General features: G+C 52.3%; 1 protein-coding gene and 1 pseudogene across 1 annotated transcript; both read left to right on the forward strand.

The window, feature by feature from the left end:
* Window positions 1–24,244, forward strand: part of LOC116068918 — a 113,114-nt pseudogene that overhangs the window by 60,823 nt on the left and 28,047 nt on the right.
* On the forward strand, window positions 13,800–17,856 carry Sox1 (SRY-box transcription factor 1). The gene has a single exon (XM_031339075.1). It carries the CDS (start codon window positions 14,642–14,644, stop codon window positions 15,809–15,811), a length of 1,170 nt encoding a protein of 389 aa, XP_031194935.1. The 5' UTR covers window positions 13,800–14,641; the 3' UTR covers window positions 15,812–17,856.

The raw sequence follows: 24,244 nt of genomic DNA on the forward strand, positions 1-24,244 counted from the left end.
ATAGCCAGGGTTACACAGAGAAAGCCTGCTGATTCCCTCCCCCCCCCCAATTAAAATGTTATTAAAGTCAATGGCACAGAAACGCTAGGTACATTGGCCACTATGATCATCAGTCTGTCTGGATGGGGGAGAGTTTTGTTTTTACTGCAGTCCCTTAAAGAGACCATAAGGAACCATGAAGGTCTGTGTCAGCTGTGTGCCCTTCATCCAGCACAAGAAAGAATAGGTCTCAAGCTGATCCGAGAGTCAGAAGGTGGCAGTGACAGAGCGCTGATCATTATTATTACAACACAGACACTGGCTAGAAGGCCAGGACACCTCCCACACAGGACACCGCAGCAGAAAGACCAACTTTTTAGAGGGAAGCCCTGAGAAATTCTGAATCTTCTTAGGCTTCATTTTGTGGTACAATCTGAAATTCTTATGCCCACCTTCTAAGTTCACATATAAATTCAAAGAAGAGGAAGAAGGAGAAAGAGGAAGAGGAGGGAGACGAGGAAGAGGAGGAAGGAGAGGAGAAGGGGGAGAGGAGGAGGAAGAGAAGGAATGGGAGGAGGAAAAGAAGGAAGAGGAATTGACAGGACAAGGAGACAAAGAAAAGGACAATGCCTGCCAAGGTGGCTGGTGTGTGGGGTACGGGCCAGACTTCACCTGGAAAAGACAGATTCAGACAGATATCTCAGGAGGAGCAAAGCCCTGTGACTCAAGTTCTTACTGCTGAATAATCTTCTCCTGATGGAGAAGACAGAGTAGACACCCTCACCCAGTGAAGTCCCCAGTGGAGAAAAACAAAAGCCACAGGGTTCCCCTCCAGCTGCTTTAAAACACACACACACACACACACACACACACACACACACAAACACACAAACACACACACACAACCTCACTTAAAACCACCGGCCCTTGTGTCTGACTGCTGTTCAGACCTTCAGAGGAAGATCCTGCCTGTGTGCCATGAATGGAAGGCCAGCCTCCGGAAACCTGAGCAAAGATATTCTTTTGAGCCTTGAATCCAGAACCTAGCATCTTTTGGTCCCTCCACTCTTCCCATGGCAACTGGCATAGCTGGGTCTGTGTCAGACTCCCATGCCTGGTGCAGAAAAACAAAACCCTAAGGCAGCCACTCTGCACTGGGCTCTGAGTCTCCTTGACTCTGGCCTGAACATAGCCAGGCTTAGGGTAGGTAGGGTCTGCCACGACCACAGACCGTTTTGAGGTTTCTGAGGGCTCAGTTTCTCCTAAAGCCAAGAAAAGCTTGCTATACCATAGGGGCCAAGGAAAACGCATGGCTGCCAAACTCTATGGCCCAGATCTGCCAAGAGCAGCCATGATCTACAAAACCAGAGCTGATGGCTGCATAGAGAAGTCAGAGAGCCAGTAACATCTGCCCACTTCCATGACCTGAAAAGCTGGTTGGCCTCCAGCTTCTCCCCCGCCTGTACCAGAGGGACACGTCCTGGTTTGGACAGATTCCCAGCGTTGTGTGTCCAGCACCTAGAGCCAGGCTTTGACTTGTAGAGTCCTGCACCTCCCCTGCACTGAGGTCCCGTACACACGAGCTCCCCGTGATGCGATGCGGGTTAAACTCCACTTCACAGCCCCCATTGATGCGGGTTTGGCGATGCGGGTTAAACTCCACTTCACAGCCCCCACTGATGCGGGTTAAACTCCACTTCACAGCCCCCATTGATGCGGGTTTGACATCTGTTTGCCAGAGTGTTTTGCACTTAGGCTAACACCCACTATTAAATGACAAAACTGTGACAGCCTGTCAAAGCCAGCTGACTGGCAGCTGCTCCGCTCACAAAAACCATTCAAATATTTGCAGGTTCTGAGTCTTTCTACACTGTTGTACCCAATCTTTCAGTGATTTAACATGTAAAATATAAGTCAAAGTTTTAAATCTGGATTCCAAAATGTTTCCATTTTCCATACAAAAGGAAAGCGCTTCCCGGTGTCTGCTGGAACGACTCCAGCTCCAAAGCCCTCCTCATTTCCTGCCCCCAGATTCCTGCACAAACCCCGGAAAAAAAAAAAAAAACACCCAAGGCCAAATTCCCTCTTCTTGGTGTTGCCGACTTTTGGAATAACTGAGCTAAATTATTAAAACTCCAAGCGAATGCGGTCTCTCGGAAGCAGTTTGAAAAAAAAAAGCAAAAACAAACAAACAAAAATTCAAAAACGAGTCACCAAGGACTTCCACGCGTTCTATTCTTCCTCTCTGTCCGACCAACGCGTCTTTTGAGAAAAGCTTGCAACTAGGAAAGGCTCCCTGGACAGCTCCTCAGCTTTGAGGAGTCCCAGCACGCTAAGTCCTGGATTGCGCATGGAAATCGCTCGGTCCGATTAAGAAATAATTTGCAAATGACAAAGTGTTTGCCTAGATTAAGATCCACGGAGGGAAAGTCATGTGGGGTTTTATCTCTGAGGTTAGAGCCAGACACGGATCTGCTAAAAAAAAAACAAAAAACAAAAAAACAAAAAACAAAAAACAAACAAACAAAAAATCCCTGCAGCTGCGGGGGGAGGGGCGCGCGTTTGTCCACGAGAGCGAGCTCCACACCGCCAGCACCCGACCGGGTGAGCAGACGCTTGGTACTGTCACGTGTGCTGTGTTTGTACATTTAAAAAAAAAATAGTGAACGTCTTTCCTTGAGTTGAGAGTGAATTGTAAATCCTTTGGGCGTTATCATCCCTTTAAGAAAAGAAAAGAAAGAAAAAGGAAAGTTTGCTTTGGGAATATTTTCTAGGTGTCGCAGAGGGTTTAGGTCTCCAGTCCAAAGCGCTGACACCACTTTACAGTGAGGGACCAAAGGGGAGAGGGAGACCGGAAGCGAGGAGAAACTGAAGGCCAGCCTTGAGCGGCTGCAGCCGACTCCTTCTCAGAGGTTCTCTCCTGCGCTATGTCCCGGGGCCGCGCGCCCTGCTTCGCCGTGGGCTGGTCCGCAGCTCCACCAGCCTTGCAGCCGAGGCCGGGGACAGGGACCCGCCAAAGGAGGGAATTACAGCGTGCTGGGAGAGTCCCCGCTGCAGACCCGCTGGCCACGCAGTGGCTACTGCCCCTGAGAGCCCCGCCCCGCTCTCTCGCTGTGTGCACCCGGACAGACCCTGTCTGGGCGACTTTTTCTTTCCTTTTTATTTCTTTCTTTTCTTTTCTTTCTTTTTCTTCTTCTCGTCTTTTTTAACCTGGAGAGCTTTGTGTTCACACACTAATCCTTAGACTTTGCCTTTCGTTCTGTGGCTGCCCATGGTAGAGCGAGCAATGGAGAGGGGTGGGGTTGAGGAGCGCATCGTAGGAGGGGGGGAACCTGCCCTCGCTGCTCCGGGGGAGGCCTGGCGCGGAGCCCACGTCCAAGGTGTCCCCTCGGCGAGACAACAAAGCTCCAACCGAGAGCAGAGCCGAAAAAACCCACTGCGAGGACGCGGTGGGGGCGGAGGGGGCGCGCCGCTCAGATCCCGCGCAATGACCGCGCTGACTCAGGAGTGCGGGCGGGGGCGTCCCCCCTGCAAGAGGTAGGGAAAGCCGGAAAGCCACTCCAGGTGAAAGTCGCCGCCCGTGGGATGCCACAAGTGACTGCTGACAGGGATGGGGGGCGGTGTGCGATCGCCTCTGGGGGAGGGTGAGAGATCCCTGGGGTCCCAGGGTCCCGAACCTCTGCGGTCGGGCCAGCGGGAGGGGCGGTGGGCGCGGGCGAATGGGGAGCGGCGGGGACCCGGCTGGGGAGCGGCTAGAGGAGGGCGAGCAGCGGCTCCACCTCCCCGCTCGGCTCGGCGTCCCAGCTGCTCGCGAAGCAACGGCTCCCTTCTATTCACTGCCGAGCAGGAACAAAAACGCGGCTATTTATTAGAATACTTGTTTGGTATTGTTCAGTGCCACACAAAAGGCGCTTCATTATGTGGCGGGATCCCCCTTTTCCAGAGAGAAACAATAACCTGAAATTGTCTTGCGAGTCTTTTCTATCAATAATAAATTTCATTTTCTTGTCTCTCTCGCCTGCAGTGTGTGCGTCTGCGAGTGTGTGTGCCGAGCGAGGAGCAAGGAGCTTGTGCGAGCGAGTGTGCGAGCCGGGGGTGCGCGTGTGAGTGTGCGTGCGCGTGGCGCGGGCGCCGTCGCTGCTCCCAGCCTGGCCGGGCCGGGGTCCGCGGGCTTCAGCGCGTGCGCTCGGCCTGCGGGGAGCCCAAGTCCCACGCGGCCGGCAACCAGAGCGGGCTGCGAAGGTGCAGGCCGGCCGAGCGCTGAGGACCCGGCGGGCTGCGGGAAGAACTAACTGTAAGTGTGTCTCGAACTCGCGCGCGCGGGGGCTTCACCGGCCGAGCAGGGATTGGTGGCGGGAGAGGAGCGAGGATGGACGCGGGTCTCCGTCGGTAAAGGATGTGCAGGGTGCTCGCAACCTTCTGGCCTCTGTGGGGAGCGGCCGCCTAAGCGGGTGACCTTCGCGAGCGCTCTCGCGGGTCCGTTGGTCATTTTCTTATCTGTAAGTTCACTCCTCCCCGGGTCCTCAGCCTTTCGGATTGGCCACCGCCCAACGGCCCAACGCCACGTCTAGGTGGGTCGCCCTTAAAGACGGAGATGAAGGGAGATCGAGCCCTGTGGCTATAGGGGCAAGATTTAGTGGGTGGTGGTACCCCTTCAGGTCGCCTGCCTCCGCCCCGCCCCCGGCCCTACCGGGGCCAGGCTGCGGGCTCTTTGCCACCACCGGAGGCAGCGTCAAGAACTAAACCCACGGGTTGAAATTACCTTCAAAAATTAACATGTTGAAGCGTGTGCCACTTAGTGAGAGGTGTTTTGGGCAAAGAATCAATTTAACTTTGACTGACCGACAGACTTGACTGTATTAATTCTGCTACCAAAAAAAAAAAAAAAAATCAATCCACCGGGAGCCCCCGACACGCAGAGGGCCGTTGGACCCTGTCCCTGCCCAGCAGCCGCATTGGCCCGGTGGAGGTCGCGAGCCCGCAGGGAGGACTCCCGGAGTCTGATCTGGAGTACTGCACGCCTGGTGGGCCCTCCCTAGGTAGGGGTGACCCTGGCATAGGGGCCCAGCCTGAGTGGGGGCGTCCCCCCTCGTCAAGCGCACCACCCGGGGGGTTTTTTGGGTTATTTTGGTTTTTTGTTTTGTTTTGGCTAAACTTGTTGTGCACACTCAGAAGTCTCTAGGCCACCGTTGACTGCCCTCATCTGCCGCCTCTTTTACCGGTTTTAGTAGCAGGCAGAGGGAAGTAGTCAGCGACTTTCAGAGGTGAAATGGATTTTCGGCATGGGCTGGAGTCGATGAGCAAGGCAGGCAGACACAGCAGCATCGACCTAGGCAGGGACCAGACGGGCCGCCTCCACTGGCAGGAAACAGGTGTTTGAAGGCGATAGAGGCCTCCAGTCAATTAACCCATTAAAAGCCCGCTTTCTGCCATTGATTTCCTGCAGTGCGAAGGGGACTCGGCCTTCTGGATGCGCCTTTGTGGGAAGCTGGGGTTGGAAGGGAGCTGCATTCATTGCACCCGAGTAGGTTCAGAGGAATTCCAGGAACACACACCTCCGTGGCCTGGACTGAGGCTTTTCCCTCCCGCTGGAACTGGAGAGAAGAGTCCTGCTTGGTCCTCAGTAGTCTTAGTTCCGGAAGCTTGGCGGGTGGATGTCGCTGCTAGGAAACACCCTCACTGGCCACAAACACCCTCACTGGCCACAGGCCCAGTAGAGCTGGGCTGTAAATACTGACTGTTGTTAAGTTCAGCATCCTCAGGAAAGGGGCATGAGAGATGTCCCTCTCCTGGACTCCGCCAGGTTTCCTCGCCTAGGAGTTTTAGGGCAGAGCAAGGCAGGCCGAGTGGCACTACCTGAACAGGAACTCCCACGGAAGATGTTTGGGTGTTCAGTGAAGTTGAACAGAAAGTCACCAGGTGGCTTCCTACTGGACCCTACTAAAGCCTGGGAGTTAGAGACTGAGGAAGAGGCTGGAAAGGGGGACGGGGTAGAGGGAAGTGGTCTCTCAGGAGAACCCCTCAGATGCTCTGCGGGGGTCTCCAGCCTCACCCGCTCCTCCCAGCAATGAGCCCAACCCTGCAGTTGGTCGAGAGAGAGAGAGAGAGAGAGAGAGAGAGAGAGAGAGAGAGAGAATGCCCCATGTGGCGGACCTGAATCCCAGGGGAGGTGGGATGAGCTGTGTCCAGTCTGTCTTCCAGAAAAAGATATGCCTGGGCATTCTGAGTTAGACGCGAAATTTTAGATATCTGGAAGATTGAACAGATGGGGTTCAAACATCCTATCCTGCTGCCTGCTAAGATTCTTTGTCCTTTTGAAATCCAGAGTCAATGTCTGACCCAGAAGTAGTCGGTCCCTGAGGGAGAGATAAGGTATTTCTGGGGGAAAGTAAGGAGTGCTGATCCCAGCCCTTAGCCAATTTTATTTAAAGAGAGAGAGAGAGAGAGAGAGAGAGAGAGAGAGAGAGAGAGAGAGAGACCTCTTTTTCCTTCACTCCTAAGTTAGTACTCAAAGGTTGCCGGAAACACTACACGTTTTATTTATCCATCCATCTATCTCTCTCTCTATCTCTCTCTGTCTCCATCTCTCTCCATGTGTGTCTCTGTGTATACTTTTCTCTGTGTGTTCCTTTTGTCTTCTCTCCTTTCCACTCCTCTCTTCTCCTCTCCTCTCCGCCCCCTTTCTCTGGACCTCCTTCCCAAAACTGTCCTGAAGGGCCTCTGAGCCCTGGAAGGTGGCTGTGGTCCTTCTCAGTCCCCCTATCCAGAGTGTGCTGCCCCCAAAGGCTCCTGTGCACAAGCAGTCGTCAACAGGCCTCTCTCCCCAGGGAAATCTGATTTCTGCTGCTGGACCAGCTGCTTTGTATCTTTGCAAGGAGAAGATGAATGGCGTTCAGATGGGGCTAAGGGGTCCTCCATTAGCCCCTCATAGAGCAGTAAAGCCCTTCCCACAGCCTGGGAGATATTCGCAGACCTACTTTTCCCGTTAGCTACTTTCTGAAGTTAAAGCAAGGCACATGACTGCAAGGGCTTGAAATTGTGTCAGAGTGATGTTTTAATCTCATTGAAAAGTGTATTAAAGGACAAGATGTGATTTATGTGAGCTGCTCCGATGAAAGGCGAGATTGGAGTGGATGGGTTTTCACTGGCGTGAACCTCCTGCCATGTTTATATTGCAGCCTGTGTAGCTAATCTAATTTGCAATAACTGGGATGGCCTGTAAGCAGGGAAAAGCATCTCTAGTTTCACTTTATTCCCCTTCACATAGAAATTCCTCATGGCTTGTCTCCTCTTGTGGGCGATGCCTTTTTCTATTTGGGGGCTAAATGAATGAGAATGTGAGAGAGGCGGTGCATACCCCAAGTGTGGCTTCTTGCACATATCCCTGGTCACGGACACCCTTGGGCCTGACTGACCATGGTACAGAGCTGAAACATTGTTTCAGGCAGCATGCAAAGGTGACCATTACCATCCCTAGTAGGTCCTAGCTCACCTTGCGCTCCATGCTCCAGGCACAGGGACCGCAGGCTTGTCTGCTTAGCCCAAAGAGTCTTGCTGTTCAAGGTTTCTTTGGAAATGTCCCTTAATCAGACATGTTCTATTCTCCCCAGTTTACCCTCTGCAAATTTTGATTTGAGCAGTTGTGAAGCTCAACTGTTCAGAGAAGTTTAATCTTGTGCACAAGCTTCCCTGGTCTTAGGGGAAAACCCAACACCCCTCCCCTGGGAGGGGAGCTTTGAATCCTCCTGATCACATCTAACTTAACCCGCATTCTTTATCAGGAAGACACAACATGCATTGGAAAATTACAACTTTTGCACAATGTAAAAAAGGTGTATTCAAACTGTTAATTACGGAGGGTTGAGTAAATGAAACTTTCACAGTGACCCATTTAATTTTGCAGTAATTGCTGACAAAATAAGACACGGATGAATCACAATACAGTATATTTATCTTGAAGGAGAATATTGTGCTGATGTAGTTAAACCAAAGACTAAGAGAAAATTTTAAGAACGGCGGCAGAAATTTTTAAAGTACATTTAAAAAAAAATATCACCCTAAAAACATCTGGGTTAAAACCGCAGAGAGCGCGACTCCGGTTGGCAACCAAATTACAGAGAAGACTGTCTCTTACCAGGCTCACCGTGAGCCCTCTCCTTAGGAAGGGTCAGATTCTGACTCCCAGGCTTGAGCACAAATTTTGAGTGTATTAGAAATCTAGAGGCAAAGAGGATAGGAAAGACATTTCCAGCCCAAGCAGAACGCGGCATCTCTCAGACGCCGGGTAGAGTCCGATGGCAAATGACCCTGAACCAGCGTCTCTGAACCCAGGCCCTACTTGGCAGAGAGAATGGGAAGCGAGAGGAGGGGTCACTCGTGCCCCTGGCACAATTTGCTTCGCAGGCAAGTGCAAACGGATTTTGCTTCCCCATTCTTTTGCAGGAAGGGAAGCAGGCTCCCACCCTCTAATTGTTAACCTTCTCCTTTAGCCCAAGGCCAAGTAACTGCTTAGCCAAGGGTTGGAGAGAAGGCAAGACATTGGGCACAAGCCTGGGCACCCACTAGAGATGCAAGGACACAAGGATGCGGACAGCCTCCGGTGCCACCAGCGCCTGGCGCACCCGGGGTACCCGCGAGGGTAGAGCTGCTCTCTGCAGTGTGAGTGCCAGGTGCCCTGTGGACGCCCAGCCCGCACTCGCGATGGGTGGGAGCCCAGGCAGCGCTTGCCTTTTCAAAGGCCATTGGATGGAAAGCCATGCAGCTGCTAGAGAGGCTCAGCCCTCCTGCAGGCATTGGGACGGGCCGAGTAGATAGATTCGAGATCTGGTACCCAGGTGTGCCCGCAAAGTAGGCCTGTTGAAATTCTTGTCAGAAAATTTCACGCGGCAGAAGCGGGCGCTCGGTTCCAAACCCGCGAGGCCTGACACCCGGCAGCCGCCCAGCCTCTCTGGCATCTCAGTCGCCTTTTTCCCTAGTACCCGCAGCTCCGGGGAAGAGAGGGCTCGATGCCCCCTGGGCACCAGGCTTTCCTCCTCTTTTTTCATTCATAAACCTGGTGGCTACAGACGCAGCTTGAATATTGACGTCTCTCCCCCGACTGCTCCGCCGCTAACCCAATTACAGAATTCATCAAGAACTGGGTTGAATTATCTCTTTCCATACAGTATCAGCATTAGCCTAATTAAAAGCTATAATGTCTGATATAATGATTAAATCGTTAGCTCTGCTGTAGGGAAGCAATATTTTGTTTTCCCTTCAATTAGAAGCTGATTGAGGTTTTCAGAGCAGGTCAGCTGTGAAATTTGAATTATATGTGTGAGTACTGCTCACAGGGTGAGCCCCTACTCGAAGCTCCCAGAGATTCTCCGAATGCTTCCACCCAGAGAGCCAGGAGGCAGGCATGCACATAGTGCAGCTCCGGATTGTGTGTGCCGGTCGCCACGAGGACGGCTGGAGCCGGAGCCTGACAGCGTAGATGGGAGTACTTTATTTTCCCACAGGCGCTGTTACAAGCGGCTCTCTAAACTCAAAGGAGAGGAGTTTCTGCCTTCAAGCTGAGAGCGGCTTAGGAGAGCTGGGTTCTGGTAAAGATATTAATCGGCCGAAGTTCCTTATTTGCTAGTGGTTGTCCACCTCCGACTTTCCCCCTTTATCGGTTTTGTTTCTTTCCCCCCTTTAAACAAACCAACAACAACAAACTAACTACACAGCTTTGAATTTAGCTGCTTTTGGTGTTTGGGGAGACCCCTCCCCAAGTTAACCCAGGCTGGGCCCCCAGGAGATCGGCTGAGAAAGCTTGGAGACGACCCAGGAAAAAAAAAGATGCCCCCTGAGACCCGGGTCAGAGGCGCGCGCTGAAAAGCAAGCACCGAACTGCCGGCCGCCAACCCTCCGTTGATGCTATGGTGGCAGTAGTTGGGCAAGGGGTGCCTCCGCCACACAGGTGACAGCCCGAGGTGGCTCCGCGAGGACAGAGAGGGTGGTGGCGGCCAGCAGACGGCGATCGCGGCCCGCGCCGCTGCTGGGTCAGCACTGACAGGCCTAGGGGCTTCGGGCCCAGTGCGCAGCTTCCCTGCAGCAGGTCCCCGGACCCCCGAGAGATCTTAGCCTCCAGGTCCGCCTCTCTCAGATGCATTCTGCTTCCATTGTGCCCTGAATCTGCGCCTCCTGTTGGCCAAGGTGACCTCAGAGACCTCTTCCGATGTTCTTTATCTCTCCTGAGTTTTCTTTGCTGCTTCCTCCTCCTGCTGCCAAACTCTCTCCTTCCACACAGTCCCGCCATAAACTAGCGGTGCGCTAAAGCTCTTTCTTCAACTATTCCCTCAGCCTTTGAGAGGACATCAGAGCCTGCAAGCCTTTGGGGGGTGGTGTGGCTCCCAGGAGGCACTTCCGTGTGTCTTCTGTCCTCCAAGTGCCCCACCAGCCTTTAGAGAAACTTATTCTGAGCATGGTGAAGAGATTGTCATCAGGGCAGATAATCTAAACCCCGTATGAAATAATTTCTAACTCTTGCATGGTCCTTAAGAACCTCAATGTACCCAACTTGTTCAGAGCCTAAGAGACTAATACTGAGCTTAAAACCCTACATATGGATGTATCGGAGCCAGCCTTCAGAAAGAGGGACAAGGACTTCTGTCCACAGGGGCCCTCTCCGTCTCATGAGCACAAAGGTGTGTGTACATGAGCCAAAGTATTGGTTATTCTATGTCAGAGGTTCGAGTTAAAAGTGTTTAAAACCCAGGACTTGGTTTATTTCAAAGTCAAGACTTTCGTGCAAGAGCTCAGACACATAATTTCTATATACAGGCCTTCATAATTTATCTATGAGCATTTACATATACAAGCACCCATGCCTGCACACACAATAATTTCCTCTAGCAATGAGCTGCCTTGAATTTTCAAATGATTATAACCATAGGCTGAATAAGAACTTAGCCACTTTGTAAAGTCAGTCCTTGGCATTCTGAGCAAATGGCACAGTGAGATTTCTGAGTTGCTGAGAGAACAAAGATTGGTCAGTCAACAGTAAAACTAATCTTTTGCCTTGGGTTCTGAACTTTTCTTCGTTTTACTTGGATGCAGCACAGTTTTCAAATCCTAAAGAATATAGTTTTAGGAAGGCATTAAGCTGGAAGGCAGCCCCACCCAGCCAGTGGGGAGAAGATGAGAAGCAGACAGGAGTGTTTATCCAACAGTTTGTAGAATGGTGTGTGTGTGTGTGTGTGTGTGTGTGTGTGTGTGTGTGTGTGTACTAGAAGAGCCATTGGGGAAGTGAACATAGATAGAGTGGGAAACTGAAGGGGGCTTCCAGAAGTTATCACTGACAGGACTCCCTGCTCATACCAGGACGGAAGGTGATCTGGCACACCATGCACACCACGGCTTAGTTGACACAGACTGCAACCACCAATCTTCTGTCACATGGCAACAGGTTACACCTGCATCTCTGATTTCGTCCTTCAGCAGCTGGGCGCCCATAGGGTTTGCTCCTGCTGGGCTTGTATTTGATTCTCCAGAGTAGTTCCCAGAATGCCAAGCCCCAACATGGCAGCGTGCAATGCGACGCCATTTACCTCCTATTTAGATGTTCTGGAAAACAAGAGTAACATCCTATTTGGAAACAATGTTCAGCGCTATGGTAGGAAGAAATGAGACCGTTTCAAAGTCATCTATCCAAGTCTCCTAAAGCATAAAGCATCCCTGCAAAGCTCACTGGAGTGCGGGGTGTTTAAAAAATAAATTGCCCCATTGATATGGAAAATAATGTGCCAAGCTTGATTTATACAAAGCGTTTTTCAGGAGGGGTCTTTGGCTATTTAGTTTAAAATCTAAATTGAAAAGCACTGGAAAGAAATCTTTCAATTGCTAAGTGGATAATATAGTTTATAATTTGTAAACCGTTTCCTTTATTTCTATCTTGCTGACTTCCCCAGCACAGCGGATCTCTTTGCACACCCATCACCTCCTAAGTTATCCAAGGAAAATTGTCCTACGGCTTTCTTAAACAATAGTCCTATTCGTTTTGTTCATTTACAATCTAACTGATATTTGCAGGTATTTCATGAAACAAATCAAAAGATTTAATAAACTTGATAACTGAAATAAGAAGGTAGCTGAAAACTAAGTTTATGACCTAGATGTTTATAAAAATATGAAACGATGTTTCCTTTCTAGCATAATTCCGTATTATTTGATGAGTTGACTAGTAAGTGCTGAATGGCCTGAAAAGAAAGCTCAGTCGGCAGAGGCTTGCTTCTGCACTGTGCTGTAACAACCTGAGATAAAAATAAAATCAAGCCTGTAATCATAGCTAGGGAGCACCGGGGTCAGGAAATTCAGAGCCTCTGATAGTTTCGTTAATAGGGGAAAAAAAGAACTGTCATATGTTCAACGTCCAACATACTGGAGCACCTATATTCTTGCTATTATCCGGGCTATCTTCGTCATCAGAAGAGCCCCTGGATTACACACGAGGCGGTCTGCAGGCATCTGACTAGGCTTGCTTTATCCAGCAGCCATCTCCTGAGGCACCTACTTCTTAGAAGTAGAAACTCACCCCCCCTCCCCTCCCCTTCCCACCCCGCCCCAGGACATCTGAAGAACTTGTAGACTCTAAGGGTCTTTCTGGAAGAAGCCTTTCTATGAACTCCCCATCTTTTTTTGGACATGGTGGTCTGACCCCCAAGCACCCTGGGGTGGGGCTGGAAATCTCCTGTACATCCAGGAATCATGTTTGCTCTGAGATTCATGGATTACAGCCATTTGCTATGCCTTGATCGTCTCCAGAACTAGCCTTTTTCAGAACGGAAGAAGAAACAAAAACAACAAACAAACAAAAGGCGACCCTGTCACCGGACCAGGAAGCACTACCACCTTCCAATTCCGTTTCAGTACCCGCCCCCCCCCCAAAACCCGAGTTCACACGGTTTTCAAAATCCTTTGGCAAACAGCTTCTGGGAGAATCGCTTCAGAAAAGCATAGGCTAGGTAGGTATTCTTTTTGCTGTTTCGACAAACTTTTTTGGCTGTCGGAATAACTAGATTCCAGATAGATCTTGGTTTTGACCTTCGCAGAAATTCAAGAGGATAGAGAGTAAATTGGGACCTGACTATAACACTCCGCTCCATTAAAAGACACCCCCTCCCCCAAGAAAGTTCAGGGTAGATAAGGGAGCCAGGAGCAGCGCTGCACTGCACAAAAACCGCTGCACTTCCTGCCACGGAGACCCGAATTATAGATCCCGAGTCTGAAAGGGCCTTTCCAGGCTCTGAGAATGCACCGAGCGCCCGGGGGTGGGAGAGACTGAGCGGCCCCATTTGGCCTGAAACCCAGCAGAGGTACTTTGGGCCTAAGCTCCCCCTGGGAGGATCTCCCCCGCACCGCTGTTATCCAGCACTCCGGCTGAGCAGAGTGCAAAGTGAGGCCTCCATCTCCAACTTTCCCTTCCCAGCGGGCACTGAGTTGGCTGGCTGGGGACAGGGGAGGAGCTGGGTCTCCAATGAGCGCATTTAAACACGACCCGGGGCTGTATCCCCCGCCCCCCCCCGCCTCCCCCGACAGCGATTCTTTCTTCCTCTCGGTTTTCAACCCAATCGTTAATCATTCGGAGCGCGCGGGCGGGGAGAGGCGAAGGGGGCGAGCTCCGGGTTCGCCGCCGTCGCCGCCGCGCGCGCGCGCTCAGGAAGCAGTGTGGCTGTGACCCCGCCCCCCCCGCGCCCCCTTTTCCCCCTCCTTCCTGCCCTTGCTACCCCCCCCTCTCCTCCTCCACCTCCTTGCTCCGCCGCCCGCGCCCAGTGTATCTACTCCCTCCCCACGTCACTCGCCAGCGCGCCATGCAAATCACCGCCGCCGCCGGCTCCCATTGGCCGCGGCGCGCTCATTTAATGGCAGCCCGGGCCCGGCGTATGGCTGCTGGGCCCCCCGCGCCACCGGCCCCGCGTGCGCCTCCGCTCCGAGCGCACGGCCTCAGGCAGGCACCGGACAGCTTGTCCTGGGCACGGCGGCCCGGCTCTCTGGCTCTCTGCTCGCGTTGGCACTCCCACCGCTGTCCCTAACCCCCTCCCTGGCTGCACCGCGATCGCCCCCCTCCGAACCCCCCTCCGAGTCCCCTTCAGCGCCTGGCTCCCCCCAGGCACCTGGGACCAGCACATGCCCAGCGCACGCGGCGCACCGCCTTGCTAGAAGTTGCGGCCCCAGAGTTGGAAGCCGCCAAGGAAGCCGGCAGAGGAAGGAGACTTCGAGCCGCCAAGAGGAGGCAGCGAACCCCGCGTCGGGCCCAGGAGCACCGCTGCAGACCCAGAAAGTGGAGCCTCAACTTGGCCACGACTGCACCTGTTTGCACAGCCCAGCCTTGAGCGACCGGACTGCGGCGGCAGCGGCGACGGCGGCAATCCTCCTGGCCATCGGCCTCTTTGGCGAGTGGTTTGTGCGCCCGGAGAAACTTTCCACCTGCGAGCTGGACCCGCGCTAAGTGCGTGTGCTTTTGCCTCTTTTTGTTGTTGTTGTTGTCGTGGCCTCCACCCAACCCCCTTCTCTCTGCTAGGCACCCACCCCACCCCCCAGTCTCTCTGGGCTGATCCTCTCTCCACCCACCCACCCCCACCCGGCCGTCTATGCTCCAGGCCCTCTCTCCGCGGTACCGGTGAACCCGCCAGCCGCCCAGATGTACAGCATGATGATGGAGACCGACCTGCACTCGCCCGGCGGCGCCCAGGCGCCCACGAACCTCTCGGGCCCGGCCGGGGCGGGCGGGGGCGGCGGCGGGGGCGGGGGCGGCGGCGGGGGCACCAAGGCCAACCAGGATCGGGTCAAGCGGCCCATGAACGCCTTCATGGTGTGGTCCCGCGGACAGCGGCGCAAGATGGCCCAGGAGAACCCCAAGATGCACAACTCGGAGATCAGCAAGCGCCTGGGGGCCGAGTGGAAGGTCATGTCCGAGGCGGAGAAGCGGCCGTTCATCGACGAGGCCAAGAGACTGCGCGCGCTGCACATGAAGGAGCACCCGGATTACAAGTACCGGCCGCGCCGCAAGACCAAGACGCTGCTCAAGAAGGACAAGTACTCGCTGGCCGGCGGGCTGCTGGCGGCCGGCGCGGGCGGCGGCGGCGCGGCCGTGGCCATGGGCGTGGGCGTGGGCGTCGGGGCGGCGGCCGTGGGCCAGCGCCTGGAGAGCCCGGGCGGCGCGGCGGGAGGAGGCTACGCGCACGTCAACGGCTGGGCTAACGGCGCCTACCCGGGCTCGGTGGCCGCGGCGGCCGCGGCCGCGGCCATGATGCAGGAGGCACAGCTGGCTTACGGGCAGCATCCCGGCGCGGGTGGCGCGCACCCGCACGCGCACCCGGCGCACCCGCACCCGCACCATCCGCACGCGCATCCTCACAACCCGCAGCCCATGCACCGCTACGACATGGGCGCGCTGCAGTACAGCCCCATCTCCAACTCTCAGGGCTACATGAGCGCGTCGCCCTCGGGCTACGGCGGCATCCCTTACGGGGCCGCGGCCGCCGCCGCCGCCGCCGCGGGCGGCGCGCACCAGAACTCGGCGGTGGCGGCGGCGGCGGCGGCGGCGGCCGCGTCGTCGGGGGCCCTGGGCGCCCTGGGTTCTCTGGTCAAGTCGGAGCCGAGCGGCAGCCCGCCCGCCCCGGCTCACTCGCGGGCGCCGTGCCCGGGGGACCTGCGCGAGATGATCAGCATGTACCTGCCCGCCGGCGAGGGTGGCGACCCGGCGGCGGCCGCCGCGGCCGCGGCCCAGAGCCGGCTGCACTCGCTGCCACAGCACTACCAGGGCGCGGGCGCGGGCGTCAACGGCACGGTGCCCCTGACGCACATCTAGCGCCGCGGGGACGCCGGGGACACTGCGGCTCCAGGCCGGCGCCCCGGCGACTAGGAGCGTGAGGCCTGCGCCCCAGCCTCCAGAGCCCAACTGTGGACAGAGGTCCCCGCGCTCTCGTAAAAAGAAAAAAAGAAAAAGAAAAAGACCGCTCCGGAGAGCCGAGCGCCAGGCGACGTCTGTCCCCGCCACCTTTCCCGGGACTCCGAGGCGCTGACACCGGACTGGCCTCTTAGACTGAACTTTGGTGTTTTCAGGAGACCTTTTGTACAGTATTTATCGTCCGCAGAGGAGGCACACCGCGTTTCCTCGGCTCGGGAGGACAAAAGACAAAAAACCCAGCGAGGCGATGCCAACTTTTGTATGACTGCCGGCTCTGTAACTTTTTCCGGGGTTTAATTCCCGCCGGCTCTTCTGCCTGAGGCCGAGTGACGGACCTCGAGCCCATCTCACTTGTTATAAATCTAGGAAGGCAGATCCAAACATTTACAAGGTTTTTGTAGTTGTTACTGCTCTTTTGGGTTGGTTGGTTAATTTATACCGCAATCCCCTCTCAGACGGTGGAGTTATATTCTGGGTTTTGTAAAACTCTGTATCCGAGCATTTCCAATTTTTTTGTTTTGTTTTGTATTATTTCTTGTAAATGCGTTGTGACAGTTTTATTTTAGGCGTTGCGATACGTGAGGGAGAGGGGTCGGATGATGTACATAGCCTGCAAGTCTTTCATCTAAAAACGAAAAACAAAGAGAGATACCCCCCGAAAAATGCATCAAATTTGAATCAATACATTTAAGAGAGAAAAGCCCGTTTCCCTATGAAATCGAAACGTGCCAATTTTATATGCATGTTTTATGAGTTCAAAATACAATGAGCAATCTGTCGGAGGAGAAATTGTCAGCAGGGCCCAAGAGTAAGGAAGGCCCACCAAGCGGAAGGCAGCATTTCCGTGGCTTTATTCGGTGGGGAAAGAGAAATCTTAAACTCCATAGATTATTTTGTAGAGTTGAAGTTGACACAGAAGGGAAGTAATTACAAAATGCTTCCTAATGGTTTAGCGTTTTAACTGCCATGGTCCTGGCATATTTTTTACATTTCTTTCCTGTGGCTCTGCCCTTCACATACTGTAGCAGTTTTGAGGCAGCTGGGTCTCAGAAGGAGAAAGGATAGTGCCCGGTGGTGAGACAAGGCCAAGGATAGTGACAACAGCCACCGCTGAGACAGCGTGCCTTTGATTTCTCTGTAAGCCGAACTGTAAGTGAAATTATCTTCCTGTGGTTCAAGGAAGCAATCCTGACCCAGACCCCACCACCACAGCGCCTCTCACCCAGGTCTCGCCCCAGCCCCTCCTGCTTCCTCTCTGGGAAAATCCAACATAATTTTACCGATTTTCTTACACACACACACACACACACACACACACACATCAGCCCCTCTCCTGTGTGAACCAGGATGTAGGTTGCCAGGGGATGTAAACACAAAATGCTGTGTTTATCATTCCTGACCAGATCTTGAGGTTGTTTGATGCTTTAAATATTTTTAATTATATTTTTTCTAGGTGTTTATTGGTATACTGCAGGTTCCCCACACACACACCCTGAAATTTAAAGTTTCCTGTAAAACTTTGTCTTCAAGTAATCTGACAGCATTAAATATTGCATTTAAAAGTTATACTGTAGCAAATATGTTTTAAAATTAATCACAACATTAGAAAGAAATTCTATTTTTGAGGAAATTTTTTCTTTAAGTCCAGATGGGGAGTGATACTGTTTTCAGCAACCTTTCCCCTCGTTTTTTCCCAATTTCTTTTCCTGGAAAGAATATGGACTAGCCATTCAAAAGCGGACTTAATCTAGCAACTCAGTAAGACCTGAGCTCAGCCTACATCGGAGAATATATCTTTCAGTATAAACGCAAATATTACAAGTGACACGTGTGATTTTAAGTCATTTTTATGATTTTGCTTAAACCCCTCATTCCTTAAAGTGATTGCAAGAGATTCAAGAATGACGCCCACTGCTTTCTGATGAGGTAATAAAAGAACAACCCCCTCTTTTTTTCCTTTCTTTGTTTTTCTTTTAGGGTTTTGCTCTGTTGTTTCTAGAGCTGCTTTGCTTGCTTAGAAGTCCAGGAGGGAGGCCACACTCTTAGACAGCCTAGGAAAAAGTGCCCCAGTAGCCTCGTGGGAAATTCTAGAGAGCGTTTAGGGCCCAACCCATCTCCCCCTTAAAACACAAGGACCTTTGCTGACTGGCCCCCAACACCACCTTGTTCTTTCTTTAGGAATCAAAGCTGGCCACTCACCTCTGTTATGCCTGGGCTTCTGGGGTTCCTGTGTGTGCCTTGGCTGTGGGCAGCTAGGCCAGGGCTCACTGCTGTAGGATTATGGCCCACTTAATGTTAAACATAAAGTTAGTCATCTTGTTGGTACAGACAGCGCAGCCCCCTCCCCACCACCACCACCCCAGACTTTCAGAGTTTTGTGTTCCCTACTTGAGCCCCACCCAGTGAGCAGGAATTCTTTGTGCCAGGCCTGCAAGCCACCTTCCTTTGGGTTCTACTGATGTGAAAGACAAGGAGAAATTCTCTAATGACTTAATTTGAAAACAATACAGAAGGGGGGTTGGGTGAGGGGCCCTTCTCTCCAGAGTGAGGCCAGGTCCAGACAGGCTCTCTCCAGATTAAATAAATGGAGAGAATTTTCTCCTAGGCTTTCCTTACAGTCCAACTCAAGGATAGTTTCAATACCTAACCGAGCCATGCACATTTTTGTTCAAGTGAGTTTTTTTTTTTTTTAATTTGGCCATGATTACAGGACAACTCACTTCCAAAGTACAGGCGGTGTTTCTTTTTATTAGTGTAATATTGTTTAAAACCTGTGTGGAGAATGGGGCAGGATCTTTGCGAAGCATGGATGAAGTTTGCATAACTTTGTGTAGGGTGCCTGGGTGGCTTCTAAACTCAAGGGTAAACTGAACAGGATAATTTGCCTGATGGTCACCCCCCTCCCCCGTCCCTCTCCCTCCCTCTCTCTTCTTCCCCTTTCTTTGCTCACTTAAAAAAAAAAATCCTCACTGGTCCCTTTTTATTGTTGCCACTAAGACTTTGACACCCTCCCTCAAACCCACTAGTAGGCAGATGAAACGAATTAATTTTTTTAAAGGAGTTGCGGGCGCAGCGCGCCTGATCTGCAGATGTGTCGGGATGTGACTGATAGGTCTATTAAAATCATGCGTGTGGGAGAAGAATAACACTCATATTCACGCATTTCATTTTCCCCCGACAAAGACTGGGCACTGCCGAGCTCTGTCTCCGGAAAATTCCAGTTTATTCGAGAAGCCCTCCCTAGAACTCGTGTTCTGGGGACGCAGGAAAGCAAGCTCTGTCCAGCCCCGGTTCAGCACTGCTGGCTCTAGGCCCCTGAGCTCTTGTGGTCACGCCCTCTCCCCAACCCAGCTTCCGCAGCGGGTGTCCGGGAGCCCCGCGGTGGAATCTAACCGTAGGTTAGAGTCCTGGGAAAGTTCAGGAGAGCAGACTTGGCCTTGGCGCAGGACTTGGCGGGATTGAGAGGGCGGGCGGATGGGGAGGAGAGGCGCGGCGCGGGCCCCCGGGGCGAGAATGCCAGAGTCCCTCTGTGCGGGGTGGCGGGTGGACTGGCCCAGGCTCTTGCAGTGCAGCTCAAGGCTGCCTCCCCAGCTCGAGGCTGGAAAGCCTCACCCCTCCTTCTCTTCTCAGCCCTCCTCCCTCCTCCTCCCGTCCTCTCCAGCTGTGCCTGGCAGGACCCGGCTTTACCCGCCCCCAGAGCCAGCGGGGCAGTGCGGCGGCGGACAGCATCCTCCGTCCCAGGCGTTGGGGCCAGGACCCCTCGGGGAGCGGGCCGGCCTCCTGTGGATCTTCACTCTGCCTCTCGAGTCCCAAGTCACCCGTGCTTCTGTGGTTCTGAGGTCCGCTGAGGCCCGCACCTCGCTCTGCTCTCGCGTCCCTCTCACCACTCTCTGGTCCACCATCTCTTCCCATCCCCGCCCTTCCCCTAGCCTCCGGTCTGCAGCCTCTGCTCTTGCTTGGCTCTCCCACCACGCGCTGCCAGGCCCTCCCTTTGTCTCGGTGTTCCGTCCGCTTCCCGCCTCCTAAGCCCCTCTCCTCCCCAGTCGCATTCTCTCCAGCCCAGCAGCCCCGTCGGAGGCAGAGGCGTGCTTTCTTCCAGCTCGTCCATCCTTGCGGGGGTGACAAGTAAGGGCTTGGAGTCCACCTTGCCCGAAGGCCGCTGGGGAATTAAGAAAAGAATCCTGTTAAAGACTGCAGGATTACGGCGGAGAAAGTCCTGACCTGGGGTCAGCCTCAAGCCAAACCCTTTTAAGATCGGTCGGGAAACCAAGCAGGTCCCAGGCGGGACCGCAACAAGTGGACACAGAGAGGGGGAGGAGAGGCAGGGTCTCCAAGCAAGGAAAAGACAGGGCGGACAGCAGCTCCAGGCAGAACCGGGTTCTGGGCAACCGCGGGCACAGGCTGGGTCTAGGCCTGGACAGTGACTAGCTAACCTTCAAAGGTTTCGTTCTCAGGGAAATGTCTGCACCGGCTAAGTCTAGGGGTCCACCTGCGAACTAAAGAGAAAGTCTAAAGAGAAAGCTGCCCAGGCCTCGGCCCAAGAGGTTCCGGTTACTTGAGTAGCAATACATGAGTAAATTAAACTAAGAGTAAGTTCTTGGAAGCCGGACTTAGCTGTCCTTCCGTAACCCTGCTGTAGTTTAGACTCTGCACGGCCCTCCTGCTTTCGGGAACTGAGGACGCACGAGGTGGTATTGAAAGGACACAAAGGTGGTATTAAAGCAGTTTAGTCACCAGACCTGGTTGAGTGAAATACCAAAGGGCAAAATCTACTATTTATTCACATTGATGGAGACCTGGAACGTAGAGGGAGGCCAGAAGACAAGGAAGGATGTAGGTTTGTCTCTTAGGGCCCCTTTGGGAAATCCTACTGAGATGATGCCGGTTAACTGGTGATGTTTGACAAATGCGGAAAAATATATAAAAGCCCAAGGAAGTAGTATCCCCCATAAACAAAGAGCACATGTTTGGGTAGGACAAATAACAAGCACAGAATCGCCGAATCTTCTAAATTCTCACCTGCACATGAGCAGACTCCACCAGCAGGGACAGGACAGAGCCAGTTTTCAGTGTTTCTTTGTTTTTGTCTTAAATTATAAACTCGAGAATCCTTGCACAGTGAGCCTGCCGTGTGGACTCACACACTTAGGTAGAAAGTATGCTCCGAGTTCAAAGTTCAAAATAGAAGCCCAGAATGCTGCAGAAACAGCTGCTAAGTGACCTTCGGGGGAGATTTGTCTGTGGCAGGGACGCTGGCCTTCGAGTCTTCCTGAATGCCCTGCGGGCAGCTCCTGAGGATTTAATTGCCCTCAGCCACTTCAGAACAGCCGCGTGGGTACATTAAAGTCTCTGTTTGTGGAGAACAGCAGGTCACCACACGCAAAGCCTTGGAATAGTCAGCCAGTCAAATCAGTGGAAAAAATCAGCTTTTGTTAGATTTTGCAGTTTCGGGAATTAGGCATTCACTGCAGAGCTGCAGTTGTGAGAAATTGCAATGTCAGGCGTGTTCCCAGTGGGGAAATATTGTGAGTGTGGAGGAACGCAAGATTGGGCCTGACAATGGGGAAACTGACAAGAGCCATCACCCAGACAGTGTTTTCTCTCCCAGCACCCCGGAAATGCTAACAAGGGATGCTGCTTGGCAGAGGTGGTGCTCCAGTCAGGTCTGCACATTGAGTAAAAAGAGGCACACACAGTGCAAGACCTGACCCCAATTTCACACAGGCAAAAATTCCCTGTAGATGGAGGAAAAAAAAAAAAAAAAACACCTAAACTCCAGCATCAGGATCTTCTAGAGGAAAAAAAAAAAAAATTAAAGAGACCAGTGTCTTGCTTCTAAGTGGCAGGAGTGAGGACACCCAGGTGGAGCTGAGCATGTTTAAACAGTGAGCAGGCTGAGCAGATTCAGGTGTTAATAAGCTAAACCTCTCGGGCTTGCACCTCTGTGCTGGGGGAAGGAGCCGGACGCCAGGCCTTTGTTTCCACACTGAAGTGAAGGGAGAGGATGACCAAGACATCTGCTTTCTGGACTTGACAAATAGAGCTTCCTCAACTTAGGCTCTGTAGTTCCGCAGTGAGGCCCAAACCACCGAACATCTGGCTCCTTAGGACACGCCCTACAGGGCTTCCGAACCCCGGGCAAACAGGAGGCTTCCATGAATGGCCAAGTAACACAGAAGCACACCCTTGACGTGTGGAACTGGGATTGTAGGAGGCAGGTGTAGCAGAGGGGGAAATGCCATGATCCACCCTGTGCACAGGGATTCTCAGAGAGATGTCACATTCCCTGTCCGGTCAGCAGATGTCCTGTGTCACGCATGACTGGTCTGTTACCAGGTGCCCATAAGTCTAAGATCAGCTGGACAAGGCTCACCATCTCCTGAGTGAGACACATGTCACACAGGAGGAATGATACTGCAGTCCATGAACAGAGCACATGTCATAGGCATCTGGCCTGGCCTGAGGAAGACAGCGAATGCCCTTCCAAGAGCACATGAAGCCACGTGTCCTGTAACTGCCTGGTCCTCCCTGTGTGGTTCCCTGGGTGGCTTGTACTGTGCTGGCCTGTGATTGGTGGTAGTGGTGATGAGATGTTAAAGAGAGCCTCTGTTACGTTGGCTTTGGACTGGGCTTGTGGCACTAGACAGAGACTCTGTGCTTGGAAAGAGCAGTGGCCCCTTTCCCTCCGCACTCTGACCAGGACCTGAGGCTGAGCAGAGGGGCTGCAAGAATCTGCCCTCTTAGGCCCAGTGTGGAAGATGCTGGATGCTGGCCCTGGAAAACACTTGGAAAGCCTATATTTCAGACAGTGTGCGTGCGTGCGTGTGTGTGTGTGTGTGTGTGTGTGTGTGTGTGAGTGTGTGTGTGTGTACATGATCATTGAGATCAGAGCAGCAATTTGTTGTTTGTAAAGTGCTCATTTAATTCTTCAATTGGTGATTTTTTATTTTTTATTTTATTTTATTTTATTTTTTAAGAAGAGAGGTTTTGAGTGGCTTTATTTGGATCTTGTGTCTGGAAGATTGTTGTGGAGCATACTACTATTTCCTACTCCTGGATGATTGTCTCCACCACACAACCACACCCCAGATACATCTGGGATCTCCTGAAGGGCAGCCTATGCAGACCAGGGAGGAAAGGCGCGCACGCACACACAGAGACACACACAGACACATACACACACACGTGAATATTTTCAGAAATGGGTGAGTGAAAGGCCTGTTGGGGCCAGTCTTCCCAAGGCCTTGTTTTTGCCCAGGTGGGTTTGAGTATGCATAATCTGGATCAAGCCACCCTGTGCACCAAAACATCCCTTCTAGCCATGTGGCAGAGGCACCATTGGTGCATACAAAATAACTTCATCACTCTCCTCGGACATACCAGATCTACATCTGTGAAATGGGCAGGCCCTGTTAGAGTGTCTCACGGGGAAATCTGTGTGCGTGGAAGTGCTGTGTGCAGATAAACTGGCTTGTCTTGGGTGATAGTGGGGCAGCCTTCACTGTGCTCACGAGCCACTGACCACCATGCAGTTGTGGAAGAACACAGTTTCTGACTGGCAGGTGAGTTAGATTTGAAGCCAGAGAGAATGGGAAGTCTTCTTCATTTTAAAATTTTAAAATGCTCAATTAAAACAATAAATCACTTATTTCAATGTTCCAGCCTGGGAAGAAGGGGGAAGTGAAATGTAGTGTTGGTTTTAAAATACTATGAAATTTAGATACATTACATGACCTACTTGCTAAGGGAAATTACATGTAGAATAAAAAATAAGAGGACACATTATTATTCTAATGTAAGTAGATCATATGCAGTAGCTATTCTAAACAGTGGAATGGTACCTAAAGTCACAGTCAAGTTAGATTATCAGTTGTATCAAGACATTATAAATATAAATATAAATGTAAATATATATAGGTAAACTTAAAACCAGTCCACAGGCTACAAGTTTGATATCAATGTCAATAACATACATTTTAAAGTGAAACTGTTATGAAGATATTCAAATAGAATTTAGGAGATTTATAACAATTCCGGGTGACTTATTTAGAATTTATTTTAATTAGCACCCAAAGGGTCACCTTCCCAAACTTGCCCTTGGCACTGTGTGAGTGAAGGGACCAGAGGTCACATGGGGACAGATACCCCAACATCACCAAGCTCCTGTCAACAAACCACATGCTGTGAGCACCACAGCCATGCCTGATTTGGGATTTTAGGGAGTCGTAATTTCCAGCACAGTCGGGTTCTGTGCACATCACCGAGAGACAACATAATTGTTTATGTGAGATGAATCCACAGGGCAGATGCAGGGATCACAGGACCAGGGTACAG

Source organism: Mastomys coucha, unplaced genomic scaffold (assembly GCF_008632895.1).
Source record: "Mastomys coucha isolate ucsf_1 unplaced genomic scaffold, UCSF_Mcou_1 pScaffold22, whole genome shotgun sequence".
Taxonomy (NCBI): Eukaryota; Metazoa; Chordata; class Mammalia; order Rodentia; family Muridae; genus Mastomys; species Mastomys coucha.

Coding starts and splice junctions, on each gene's coding strand:
- Sox1 (XM_031339075.1), top strand. CDS start 14,642: ATGTACAGCATGATGATGGAGACCGACCTGCACTCGCCCGGCGGCGCC.